This window comes from Apostichopus japonicus, chromosome 22 (assembly GCF_037975245.1).
Source record: "Apostichopus japonicus isolate 1M-3 chromosome 22, ASM3797524v1, whole genome shotgun sequence".
Classification (NCBI taxonomy): Eukaryota; Metazoa; Echinodermata; class Holothuroidea; order Aspidochirotida; family Stichopodidae; genus Apostichopus; species Apostichopus japonicus.
Window position 1 is genome coordinate 12416264 of NC_092582.1, and position 15154 is coordinate 12431417.

Sequence of the window (15154 nt, forward strand, 5' to 3'; positions counted from 1 at the left end):
ATGAAATAATTTGAGAATTAGAATGCTATGATCCAAGGTATCAAATGCCTTAGACAGGAGTAAAAACGGTGAAACATTTTTAACCATTCAAAAGTCAACTGATAAACTGTCTACCATTGAAATAACTACACAAGCCTTTTGAGGAATAGTCGCATCGGCTTATACATTAACCTTGGACCGAGAATGTCAATATGGTGACGCGCTAAAAAAAAGTAAGAAAAAACGTATCAACCATGGAAGGCCATGCGACATACTCCCTTGTAGCACTCAATTCTTATGGTACTCCTTGAATGTGTGTATTCTACAACAACTAATGTCCTGATATCCAAGCTATCACATTCCTTGTGAAGATACCCGAACAGTGGAATGTAGCTAATTAGTACATTTTCCCACAAATGTGTACCGCAACTTTCAATTGCAAAATTGGCATTTTGAGTATGTTTTTTAGACAATCGAACTGCTGTTGGAACACTGCTTATCATGACTCTACATGAGAAGCAGACGACAGGATTCGTTGTTCCTTAGCAACACAAGATTCCTTACCGTTTTTACATGTAAACAAGCACGTAACGCACGTAAGTGACCGCCGTAAGCAACCTATAAGTCTGACAGTAGATGTTCGAATAGTAGCCAGGGTCCATGCTGATCAAGTTTTGAATAACAAATCTTAACAACGTTATCATCCAAACCTAAGTAAGCCCTAAGCAATTATTCTCAAATTTAACGTAATTAGACGTGAAGATGGCGTTCTATAGTTTACGGAACGCTTATCTCTTCAAATTGACAAAGGGTTAAATAATATGTTAGTAGCACCTAAGAGCACGTCACATGACCTCCATGGTTGGTACGTTTCTTACTGTGGAGTGAGCCTTCCATGTTATTTTAAGTTCGATGTAAAACCTTGCGTTGTACGAAAAAGGACAAATACGTGAATGTGTGTGGTTGGTATATTAATCACAATTATCACACGCACACTGCAGGACTACACGTTTACTGCTACAGTCATCAAATAGGAACTAATTTTAACTTTAACAGTATCAGTGGGTTCAAGGGTTTCATAAACATACGGCTCTTAACAATTTCACAATCAACGAAATTTCACTCATACATCAAGATATCTTTATAGAAGATATTTCACGTCCGTTATATAACCGTAGTTCAAAGTACAAAGTTCTGTGTTGTGTGTGAACAATATATACCAACAGTGCAATCGGGCAGGTAAAACATCACTTTCCTTGTACACATACACTAGTTCGCTTAACCGGTCTCAACAGTAACATCATGGCTGATGCTACAGAAGTGGAAAGGTTGTTCACTTTCGATGCAGTTGTAATGCGTGGAATACCGGACAGTTTGAAAGCAGAAGCTCTTCGAACTGAGGATTTGGGAGAGGTCGATCTCGAGGAAGCCAGGAAACACCATGAAGCGTACCAGAGTGTTATGAGGGATCAACTGAAACTTCACGTAGAAGTACTAGAAGCAGACGAAAGCTTGCCAGATTGTTGCTTCGTGGAGGATTGTGCCGTGGTGGTGGATGGGGTAGCTTTGATCACTTGTCCGGGCAGCCCTTCTCGTCGTCCTGAAGTAAGATTAAGATTATGTACCTTCATCATCAGTTAGGCCTATCGTTCAAATATTGGAAGATTGATAGGATGGGGTGGGAACCCGGGGAGGGGCTGGCAAGGGCGGCGGAAGCACTTTTAATCTGGAGGGGCACCAACGTCGAAGGGCACTTTGCAGAAATTCGATTGGACTGATGCAGCCTGATATGTAGTACCCTTTATAACTCTTATTGTATTATCTTATTTGCGTATACACATCACTCCATCAACGCCCCTCCCCCCTCAAGTAAACAATGCATACTAGCACTGCAATATCTAATGTGCAATTGGGAAATTGGAAAATCATTATAAAGTCCAAGTCCCTGCACACGCGATCGATACATGCATGAAAGCAAATGAAATATGTCAAAATACTGAAAGAAAAACAATTTTCTATGTGTTTTTCAATGGTTAAACTGATATTATTATGATCATTATTATTGTAACGACTTTGCCAATAATTATAACCAATTTGGGAGGGTTATAACACGGCAAATGATTGTATGTTATTGGCATGCGATGTAATAACCAACGCATGCCTATATGATATGCACATTAACATGTTGAACGCGCGCGCGCGCAGCGCGCGAAAAATTTTGGTAATGTTTTTCGGGCAAGTCGTTACAGCCCCCCCCCCCCCCAAAATCAAATTGGGCTCCTACGCCTGTGGTATAGTAAACATTTAAAACTTCCCGAAATATTTCATTCGACGTGGGTTTCGCTTTGTAAACTCTTTATTTATTTAGAAATTTTTATGTAGAAAAAGGGCACATTTTTAACCTCAGGAAAAGTGGGGGGGCACGTGCCCCCCGGTTCCGCCGCCCTTGGGGGCTGGGTTGGTGCCGACCATCTACCCACCCATGTGGGTCGCCTGACCAAAAGAAATGGACGTGAAATGGCTCAAGATTGCGCATTTATATACTCTAAAATTTGAGGGGGTTGAAGAAGGGTAAAACACGGAGCCGGGTCCGCAGGGAGTTGTTCCATAACAACTCCCTGGTATCAGTCATTAAAAGGATAGTCAAGAGGAAACATTATTTTGATCTGATGAAAGAGAAAGACATTCTGAGAATGATGGTGAAATTTGCGTCCAGTTTTCTGCATGGCCGCTTCTCGAGATATAAATTGTTACAGTTTTTTACCATAAGTGAACTTGAATCAAACACGTTTCATTTCATAGTTGCCCACTGATAAGAAAATGTTTTATTTTAGTTCATGTTTCACTTTATTGTTTTTACCTTTGATATGATAGGTTTCCAACTTTAACTAAGGGATGTAAAGTTAACCACGCTATAATGGCGGTTATATTTCGATGCACCCCAGTTTGAAGTAGAAATTGTAATTCAGCTTTGAAGAAAAAATCATTGTTACAAATTTGTTCTGCTGCACAACGTGCCAACTTCAATGTGTCGAATACACTACATAGAAATGGAATGCAAATTCCACAATGATGCATAATACGTTTCTTTTCAAATGTAAACTTCTGGACTATCCTCGAAGGCGATTGTTTGATACAATTCCTCGCACTTCGGCGGTACCGATCGCGTAATTTTTTTTCCTAGGAGGGTTAGGGGTAATTATCATATATAGGCGTATCCAAACCCTAGCGCATGCGTGTTACCCATAGACACTCGTTACTCATCGCTCGCTGCAATACACATGTGTGGGCCGGGTGTACGTGGGCAGTATGTACGCTGTACAACGCAATAGATCTCCGCTGTACAGTTTTACAATGCAGTTTGCCTTTTTGGCCAAGGATTACCAAGTGAGAATTGAAGAAAATAAGTGAAAGAAATACAAATTAAAGCGCGATCAAATCGTCACCCTCAATATCATCACATAATTATTTTTCATTTGTACAATTAAACAATGATGCAAAGCAGATAAAGTACCGAATGACTGATAGTTCATAAAAGCAGGCTTAAGTTTGTATGTAGGCCTACTATATTAGTACCATGTACATGTTACACTTTACCGTAACATTAAAGTTTACCGTGAAGCTAGAAATACATGTAATGTAGGCTAGCAGATTAATATTAACCAAATCATTAAATTAATGTCAGTCGCGCACAATGATGACGACAGATGAAATCCGTACATTGTGTCTAAAATCTGGGTGAGAGAATTACTTTAGTAAATGCAATTGTATCGAGTAACTTTACATCTAGGGCGAGATTCCAGCTGAAGATTGGCGCAAGGATTGTCAGTCGAACAGGTCTCCATTGTTGCACGAACGCATATACGTATATATGTGTGCAAAACGTGAATCGCGTCGTACTCACTGTATGTACGACTACTACTACTAGCTATAAACTTTATACGAGTAACACGCATGCGCTAGGGTTTGGATACGCCTATATATGATAATTACCCCTAACCCTCCTAGGAAAAAAAATTACGCGTACCGATCGAGCTATGTATATTTTTTATCGCGCGCCATTTGAGTAAATATGTTATGTCTCCAACTTGGTATCAGTTTGTCCCCTGTATAGAGTAGTGTGACTTTCAATAGTATGGATCATTATTTGTGGCCCAATGCATCGTTGATCACCCCCAGTATCCAAATAAGGACAGTGTTTCTCACTTTCGACGGAGGAGGGGTGGTCTTTTATGGTGTGTGTGGTAAGTCTGACCCTGAATATATTGTAGATGTCCTAAGAATTGCTAGAATTATGCAAAATTTTATTTGAGAGAACAGTGAAAAATAATGGGATAGTCGGGCAGTCTACGTGTGTTTTAAACTAAGATTGATCAAGATTTTACCAGTTTAAAGTCGGGTCGGCTTCTGTCGCGAAAAAATTGTTTTTTCGTGCATGACTAGAATTGCACAGTTTTAACAAATGTAACCAATAACGGGGTAAGAATTAAGTTTGCATGTGACCTGAACGAGCTCCGGTCGATAACAGCACACAGTCGCTGTGTGCGCTGATCAGTCGGCCAGTGTGCGGCGGGCTTCAAATATTTTGCCAAACTGCTGATCATTCGTACTCGTAAAGTATACGTGCACTACCCGACTATCCACGATTATCCACGAAACGACCGTCGAGTTGAGTGGTCATATTCAGTCGGTTAGTGTGCGGCGGGCTTTAAGAACACACTGTCCTACCACCCACTCAAAACTTGATTAATCTACTACTAGTTGCAGTACCTGTATTGTCACCAGAGAATATTCAACGCAGGTTAAAAACTAGTAAAGGCCATGTGGGTTTTAAAAGAAACATATAACTATATATGTATAAGCCTACTCATACGCTGTTCAACATTTTCATTGTAAATCTACAGATTTTGTAAACCCATTTTTCTACGATCATGTTATTGTTGTCATTAACATGTAAGGCTTGTTATCAGCTAATTTTATTTTACTTTTTTTTTCTAGGGGCGGGGGGAATGCGACGAATATAAATATAATATAATAATAAATATAATATAAATATATTACAGAATATGGCAAGTGTATAACCAGGAGGCTGCCATATCAATACTGCCTCCTGGTATAACTTGAATGATTGTTACACGGCCAGAAAGTGGCAAGGTTTGCCAAGGTGGGCAAAGTACCGCCCGCGAGCACCTTTTCAACGACCCGCGAAAAATGTTCAAAACCGTGAAAAGGGGAAAAGATGAAAGACGTATAACTTAAGACTTTGTATGCCCTACAGTTATAAATACTGTATATAGGGCGTACTTGTGTTAATATGTTCATTATCAGGCGCGTATCCAGGATTTTCTAACCCGGGGGGGGGGGCGCGAATTACTATCTAAGCGGAGCGCCACCATCGGTTGGCGCGCAGCGTACAAGAAAATTTCTGGTTGATACCCCCCAGATCACCGGAAATAGCACATCTCGGGCTTGAAAATGACCAACCAGATGTACACTTTTGCCTGAGAACCAAGTATTTCCCAAAAGTTTTTTCCATCCATAATCTTTTTGAAGATCGTCACACATCATGTTCGACCTCATTGCATGTCCTATGGATCATTGCTTTTGTAGGTGATTCTACGTCACGGCCCACAATATCCGAAAGCCCCACTTTTCAAGGTTTTAAGCCCAATATTTGTTGAGAATTTGAAAATTCACATTTCTCGTGAATAAAATCACTTCAAAACATACCCATAATGTGGCACAAAATTCAATCTATGGACAAGCAATATAGAAAAACCTCCTTGAACCCCTAACAGACAGGTCAAAGTTGCACGAGTAGAGGAAAGTATGATGAAGAATGTTGGTCAGGAAATTTTCGAAAATTCAGACACAGTTAATTTATTGGTGTAGAAATATTGCAACCTCTTATAATGGCTATTATAAAACTTCGTTGAAGGAAATGAAAAATAGCAGATATTTCCGATATCAGGTATATCGAAACCGAACACTACACACATAGGCGTAGGTCCCGTAGGAGGCGGTGGCTGCAGCCGCCCCCCCCCCCCCCGCAACCAAATTTTTCCCCATCTTTTTCGGGCACCTACTGAAAGAAAAATAAATAGCAATGAATAGCTTAAAAATTATCTCCTTGGTAATTAAAATAAAGTTCTAAGCTTGGCCGACATTACTACTGTAAAAGAGAGTTTTGACATAAATGGATCTGTATGATTTTTCTCCATCTACATAAGACATTTCGTTGTTTACATAGCATCCAGCGGTATACTGTGCAACTTTCACGGACCGTAAGGTACACGATGCCATGCACTGTAATGACCGATGCTTGCTTATATGATATTGGCATTGATATGCTGAACATGCGCGAAGCGCGCGAAAAAATTTGGCTTTTTTTTTCGGGCAAGTCATTACAGCCCCCAAATCCAATTGGGCTCCTACGCCTTTAACTACACACATAGACAGTTTTTTGAGGTTGTTCATCGTGGAACATGCATTTCAATGCTCACTGATATGATGTTATATCTGCTCTTTGCTTTACAAATTCGAACAGGCGTGTAGCGAGTAATTGCCAAGGGAGGGCGAAGCCTGTAGGCAAACTATCTAAGCGAAGCGCCACCATGGGTTGGCGCGAAGCGTACAAGAAAAGTTTTGGCCGAAAATGCCTCCCAGATCGCTGGAAATGACACTTCCCAGGCCTTGTAAGTTGCATCTAAGCATTGTCTATTTTGAAATAACTAGCGATGTCATAAAGAAAATTTGCTCGGGGGGGGGGGCGGTCGCCTCCTTCCCGAAATGCGTCATGTACCCCGACGACTCGGTCGAGTTCAAGACCAGCCACAGTTGGTTCCATATAGCACAATTGTACAATTGTTTAAGGCGTCCATACACACACACGCGTTATGATAGACCATATATAGTATTTATATAGATACATTAGTGAGAGAGGAAAAATAGAAACGTCAAAAATGGAGTTGTCGGTGTAAGGGTAGGGTGAGGCGCACACCCCCTCCGTAATCCTTGATCTGTCACTGGCTACCCTGTGTATGTTATAGGGATCAGCGCTTTAACTATGACTGTTCCTCTTTCTTTTCCCGAGGTCTTGGCTATCTTCTACTCCCTCCTTTTTTCCTTTTTCTCTCTTTTTTCTTTTTCTTTTCCCTTCCTTCCTCTCCTCCTTTTCTTTTTTTCCCCCTCCTTTTCCCTTTTCTTCTCTTTTTTTTCTCTCCTCTTCTCCTTACCCTGGGGGCGCGCGCCCCCAACGCCCCCTGGATACGCACCTGATTATTCAACGTAACAGATGGAGAATGCGCATGTAGAACTATTTGATCTGTTTTGATTTCCTATGTAATATAAAGTATCCAATTTTCTAGCGGGAGTAGGTATGTTGTGTTACTGCACGTGGATTAGGTACAGCTTTTCACAATGGCCCCTTTATCATGCTACTTGCACATTCCAAGATACCTTTACACTTCTTTTGTCTGTAAAATTGTCGACAATATGTCCGGAGAAGGAGAAAATACATCTGCATCTCCCTGACCTGACAGTAAAGGCTACCAGTAAAATTCATTTTGTATTTCGTTAATCTGAACTAGCGCCACTAAATACTATATGGAACCCGGCTGAGCTGCGAACAAAACGTACCCCATCATTTTTGGTTTTCAGAATATTATCATATAAGGGATCTTGCATGATGCGGTCTTTCAGTGAGCGAATTGTTTTGGTCTACTTTTGTTTTGTCGTACGGGTCAAGGAAGAATGGAGGACCGCGACTTTGAGAAGTATGGCGTGGTCCACAAATGTTTAGCGCCTATTGAAGATTAGCAAAAAATATATATATAATGTTCATATTGATCGGTTGTTTATGAATGCAGTAATAACTAGGTCGAAAACCAGCAAACAACTATAGCTATTTGGCTCCTTGTCTCACTATGTATTCCAAAAGAAGTGTATATATATATATATATATATATATATATATATATATATATATATATATATATATATATATATATATATATATATATATGTGTGTGTGTGTGTGTGTGACATAATGATGATATGCACTTAAAAAGAAACATTAAAACAAATCTTACGATCACAGTAAACTGGTAAACAAATTCCATTCAACGCAACAATGAAAACTTCCCTTCCTCCCCTGCCCCCTCCAAAAAAGAGACGTTTGTGGAGAACAACTTTACGTCGCTCTATATTTGACCTCATCCAGACTTTTCTGGTATCCGTGGAAATTGTCCTTTTTTTAAGTGCATGTATTAGAGAATATTGTGACCTTTGTGTATAAAGTTTGCTGTCATTACCAACTCGAAACTTTCGGAAAAGACTTACGGTTTGGGAACGACGACTTGTAATACTAAATCTGAATGTGGGGCAAACTTCCATGTGCGAACCGGCTTACATAGATTCTCCACGAGAGATTTGCCACTAGCGGAATTCGTAATTGTTTGGAGTATTGGGAGATATAGTATAATGGATAAGTTCCGGTGTGAGAAGAAACCCGTGATTGAGTTCGATTCCAATCTCGACGATTATTGGGAGCCATATATATGCCGTGAATATGTAGCGTACCGTGCCGTACAACAATGTTGTACCGTACAACATTTCGCATAATTTGAATGACTTTGACGGACGACAGTTTCTTGATCACTGATTGGACGAGAGAAATTGGAAGTAAAGAGAGTGAGCTATGTGCGCATTCTTAAAGGTCTGCGTGACTTCAAGTTCATTTTGTCGATATTGTTGAATACTAAAATTGCAATGCAAAGCAACATATCAGCACCAGACCCATTTCAAGTAATAAATAAGAAGAAAAAACACCCGAAAGTTTTGAACAGGTGTTTTCTAGCTTGTATGATCAATACTAATATCAGACCATGGAAAGTATCTGGGTGATTGAGACGACGACGATGGTGGTTGTGAGGATGATGATGATGGTGGTGGTGGTGGTGAGGATGGTGGTGCTGATAATGATGGTGTTGGTGATGTTGATGAAAACGCTGCTTCGAAGTGAAATATGTTACAGCTTCAATGAACGAAGTACTTTCTTAAGCAGTAGTAGTATATACACGCGTTACGTAATCTCGTTACCTGATTTCGCTGTGATCTGTTTAACAAGTGACGTCAGCTTTCCAATTGATGAAATGTACCTTTTCTGGTTTACACCTGACGACACATGTCGATGGGAAAGTGTAATTGGAAAACTTCGATATTAGTATTTTGGACGGTTGTCATGGTAACTGAGATTTTAAATTTGTATGTCGTCGGTATATCTGTTCAGTTTAAGCCTCTTTATTAAAAAAAATAAAAGAAGGAAAATATAGAAAGAAAAAAAAAGAGAAGAAGCCGGTCTCAAGACTTAGTTTTAGGATTATTAATTTTATTTTCTGGCAAAACATACAAAACTGTGTACATTTATACTTAGAATATAACAGGATAAGACTTATGCCAGCCAAGCTGGTTGATTCCAACGAAATATGGTCTTACACGACTTTTTATGATTCTGTTTTTCCTTTCAATTTCATAGTTTGGAAGGAATTTTGCAGGGTGCAATAACTTTAACCACAATAAATAATTGTTTCAGAAAATTAATAACGGAAAACCGAGTGGATGAGTATGATACACAGTATATAAATAATTTATAAGAAGAAAAAGGTTAAACAACAACCAAGTATCGTAACAAGCTGCATCGGCAATGGAAGACTTTCAGAGAAATAATTCACACGTTAAAAAGAGCAAGACAAATTTCTTCAGTCCTTATATTGTCCACTTTTTTCGCAATTAACGCACTCATTGGCCACGCTTATAAAGTTATATCATTTTCCTTTTTTCTTTGCCCAGCAGAATGGCGCCATCAGTATGTAATTAGCCCCATCAACGTTTATGAATATAAAAATGCTGGGTATATAATATGTCAATTAGGCAAAAATTATGAGTATCTCAAACTGTCATCATGGTGTCGCGTACAGAAGGCTACAAGAACTGAATTTTGTTTTTCTGAAGTAGTAAACATGACAAGCGTGCGGCTGAATTCAACGTAGGCTATACTATGAAGCGATATTGCAATGGTAGATAAAGTATTTCGGAGAGGGAGGGGGTGGGGGCGGGGGGAGGGTGGAAATCCAAATCCCCATCTGGGTTTGTTTGGTGCATGAACCGTTATGGATAACAAATCCCACTACTGAAGCCTGATGTGCGGGCTATTGTTTTGTTGAATGCGACTCCCATGTAGGGAATGGAGGTCGGGGGCATGACACCCCCCCCCCCCAAAAAAAAAAATTGGGCACTTCATTGTATACCAGTCAGCCTTGCTTGACTTGAAAAACGTAGTTGCCAATTTCTTGGAGAGCACAGTTTTGATTTTTCCTCGAATAAAAACAATCGTACTGTGCAGGGCATCACACTTTATCTCAGCGAGTCGCAAGGAATTAAAAAAAGAAAAAAAAAAGGAGAGAAAAAGAGAAAAGAAAGTAGGCCAGTCGACTTGCCGCCGGGCTCGACTGCCAAAATTAAATTACTCGCCAAAATCCTGTTCCGTCAGAGTGAGTGAGAAGTGCGCGACGAAATTTGGCCGTTTTGACATACTTGTGAGTTTACAATGCGATAAGTGAATTAGTTTCCTTAGCGTAACGGGATCACGCGTGTTAATCTCCAACGGCGTAGATTGTTCACACATGTTCACGTATGATGGAGTTAGGGCGAGACGAAACAGACTGTTATTCGTCTAAAGATAAGCTGATTAAGTATCTATATATCTGTCTATATATATATCTATATATTTGGAAATCCAGAACAGTAACAAAAACTTCCAGCTTCCACCGGGATTCGAAATCGGCCTCAAGCTTTATCTGCGGACATCATAACCCGAACTTGGCCATGGATACTGATTGATATATGTCCAGAGGTTCGAAAATAGTAAAGAATTTCGTCATTCCACATCTGTAGACTTTTGCCACCTGAAACGAACAATGCTAGGTCTGTTTTGGTGACATATTTTGCCCTATGAACTCTATAGATCAATCATGATGCTAACCAAATCCCCACCCCCCCCCCTCCTCACACCCCACCTCTCCCCAGTCCTACTACTATTCTTTGTAAAATTTTGAACTGATGGCAGAAGAAAGTCAATATAAGAGATTGAGTCCACGATTTCACCGCTTTTTGAGCATACTTTCACAGGAAACAAGGTCACTGTAAATGTAATTTTCTTGTATTGTTATACTTCGTTTTATTCATTCGGAGAAAAGTCCAGTCCATGAGATCCGTGTAAGAGTTGGACAAATCCGGTTCAGGCCCTAATGCATTCATGAGGGATAACTGGTGTCAGCCTTGAAGTCAAACCATCAAGTTCTAGGTCGGGCCTGGGGACAAAAACATTATCGGGTCATCATATTAACCCCGAGCCCTGGGGATGTATCCCCTGGCCCCTCTGGCAATGTCTGATTAAAGTGCCAAATTTGTAAACGCAATCAGACGTGGATCATATAGTTCGTCCATTTCGCATGGCCAGACAATTTATATTCACAGTTAGCTGTGTTTCTGTCATTGTAGGTCTTTCACCCTTCTCAACATATATGTTCGTGGTTCATATGTAATTATATGGAATGAAAAGTGTCATCTTATGAAACAACTGTTTGATCAAACGGCGTGAAATGATGTGACCCGGACCTATATCTCGGTCTCACGGGTAGACCGAAGGGAATGAGCAATATGCATAATGCTCAATTACATAATATGTGAACCGTAACCTTACAACCCACATTGAGTGTTTAAGCCTGAGATCCTATATATATGTAAATATTTAGTGTTATGATACAGAAGGGTATCATGAACGGGGTGGGGTGAGGTGGGGGAGAGGGGTTGGAGGGGGGTGGTGGTGCTGGTAATAAACCCATTATACCGATTGAATATATATATATATATATATATATATATATATATATATATATATATATATATATATATATATATATATATATATATATATATATATGGTGATGCAAATTGTTGAAGGTCCTTTTTGTTAAGCTGTACGGATGGAACTTCCGCTCAAGTCTATTGTAAACAAACCAACTAAATTGTAAGCAGGGAATGAATCGATTGCTGACTTTCTTATTATTATATCGCAAGCCATGCAATAATGTGAATATCTCTTCGAATTAAGCATGTTTTGAAGGTCCTTCTCATTCGTTCAGTTTAATAGGCAGCATAAAATGTAGCAGATCGTTATATAGAATGATGTGATATCATAGTGATATTGACAAATGTGTGTCGGATATACCGTATAGTGCATATAAAGATATATAAGATCACGTTTGATATATAATTTTGAATTATCTTTCATGTTATGATATGATAGGACCTGTATTTGGAAATGCAGTTGGTAGAATTTAATATCGTCACGCCCTGAAGGCCATATTATGTAGATGATTCAAAAGTTTTAGTCGTTGCTATTTTGTAACAACCTTAATTTGAAACTTATCCGTTCAATCGCTTCAGCTGTAAGTTGTGGGTTGGCAGTTTTCGAACAGAGCACTATTTCCAAATGGTGCGAGCGCCCTCGATTCGTACATCACCATACGACACTGTTTGAAGACTTGCACAAGATTTAATCAGGGAGTTGCCATAACAACTCCCTGATGTAAACAACGAATACAGCGCATGTACACGAGGACCGCTAAAGAGGAGATTGTCAGCAAACCTGCGGATCTAACCTTCAGTTTATTGATTACATACGTGGTCAGAGCCAAGTAATAACTTGAAACTAGATGCCATTTGTGCTTTAGATTTGACGAGATGTAGTATCACATGATGCATTGCCCACACGAAATTAAAACATGAAAGCAATGATAATGTTACACTAACAATGGCACGAATGCAATTTTGTTTTGCTCGGCGCCTTTTCAACTATTGAACCCTCTTTACATCAACACCGTCAAAGGTGAAGATTGTTATATATGTCGTGTCGGGTGTTACCAGGGAAGACCAGTTTCAAAAGGTTCCCAAGTGCCAGGGAATGTACTTTCAACAGAGTAAGTGCCACTTGTACAGCGAACCCCATTGACGTCAAATACACAGGCTTCTTTTATGCTCAGCTGAAAGTTGGAAATTTGACTATATTTAATGTCATCTCAGAAATATACAAATGTTCCATGGTATCTTGATAAACTATAGTATTAAACACTTAAACACGCCTGCATTATATTCGATGTGATGGGTAGTGGAGTTTATGCCGGGTATGGAGAAGGGGTTGGGGGTCTTCTTGCATGCCGAGCTGTAAATTAACAAAAGGAAGGATGCACGAGCCTTTATTGTCTCATTCCCGTTTGCAAGGCCATTGGTAGGTTGCATATTGGGACCATGCTCCCTATACCAGCGAAAAGTGACAAAGCAACGGAGGCAGTCATAAGAGAGAGTATAGGGGGCACATCTACATTATTTCTTAATTTTGCTCATAACGCAACTCATAACAGAAAGTTCGGAGAGAGATAATATAGCTTATATGCCATATGAATTAGACGTACTACATATATGAAAACGCGAACATTACTTTAGATGTAATATTAATCCCTATAACTGTCACCATATAGTCTTTGTCACTTATACTTTTCACATTTAATGTAACAACTCTTCAATTTTTTATTCGACTTTTTTTTTCATTTCGATTATGCGATCGGAATCTAAACATATTGCTTCACTGGTATTCTTAGTAAAATCGGCTCGTTACTTTTCAATTTAGTCCGCCGTTTTGTCAAGCTCCCTAAATGACTGATTTTCGTGTTGATTGTTTCTGTCAGTATCATTTCCTGGACTGGTAGAGTAATATTCATGGATTCGCGACAAAGGTGACCAAAAACAAACAGAAAAAGCAATGAAACAAATTAGAAGAAGAAGAAGAAGAAAAGAAAAAAAAAACCCGAAGAAAACGAAGACATACACATCGCATAGATGATCGAAATGCAAATCAAAATTGACCTGTAGACTTTTGTTCGTACATTTTTTAGCATTGCAACTAAAAATTAAATAAATAAATATTGATTTTATGTAGTATTTTTTGTTAATTTTACATGGGAATTGTCTTGTGTCTATATATTTCTTATAGGCATATATGTATCATTCAATCGTTCAATTTGATCGGTAGCTCGGCAATGACGTCAGCATGACGTAAGACACAGTGATTTGGGCTATCGATTCTATTCCCAAATGAGCAATATATTATTTCCGTCAAGGGGGAATGGAGGCGTTGTTTTATATATCTATATATATATATATATATATATATATATATATATATATATATATATATCTATATATATGTCTATATTTATACATTTACGGGATTTGCAATATAATTTTTTGCGTTATACGCATTCCAGTTCAATAAAATGACAAATATAGTTTTAGCAATCATTTTGGGACGGAACTCTAAAATAGCTCAAGTTCTTTCTAGGGTGAAAATATTATCAGAAAAAAACGTACAAACCAAAATAAAAGAAGGAAAATAAGAAGAGGAAAATGTCAAGGACAATTTGAGTATTTTGCTCGAATTTTCAAATGCGCATGACTCGTTTGCATATATTATGTATACTAAAGTACTACACGGTATTCGATGTTCAAGGATGACTAGGGTTGATATGTCATATTATATATTATATATTACATATATTTATACATATATATCTATATTACGATCCCAATTATTTATATATATATATATATATATATATATATATATATATATATATATATATATATATAATTGGGATCGTATATATATATATATATATATATATATATATCATCAGACAACCACTACATATTTATATTAATAATAATAATAATAATAATGATAAAAACTCACTTTTTCGTGAATTTAAATTTCCATATAAATGTCCATTATAGTTACCGAAAAATGTGGACAATGTTTTGTGTTGTACCCAGAGTGTATATAATCACCTTGTAAATATATAGGCATAATTTAGTGTTCATATCTGTCGTTTAGTCCAATAAACGTTGCATGCTGATCGTGATTCTAATGTGCCTCGATTTGTTTTCGATAGATTTACCTTTCAATGGGCCAAAATGCGAGAATGCTCTTGAAATGGGCAAATTCGATAATGACCTCCACACAAACTTTGGCCCGCCGAATTTCAGGTATTCTCTGCTA

The 15154-nt window shown here is 38.5% G+C and overlaps 1 protein-coding gene across 1 annotated transcript in view; it reads left to right on the plus strand.

Annotated features, from left to right (window-relative positions):
- The first annotated feature begins 968 nt into the window (after positions 1-968).
- LOC139963519 (N(G),N(G)-dimethylarginine dimethylaminohydrolase 1-like) overlaps positions 969-15154 on the plus strand; it is an 89172-nt gene continuing 74986 nt past the window's right edge. The window contains exon 1 of the mRNA XM_071964356.1: positions 969-1584. Within this exon, the coding sequence (XP_071820457.1) occupies positions 1282-1584 (303 nt within the window). The 5' untranslated portion in view covers positions 969-1281. The remainder of the gene's footprint in view (positions 1585-15154) is intronic.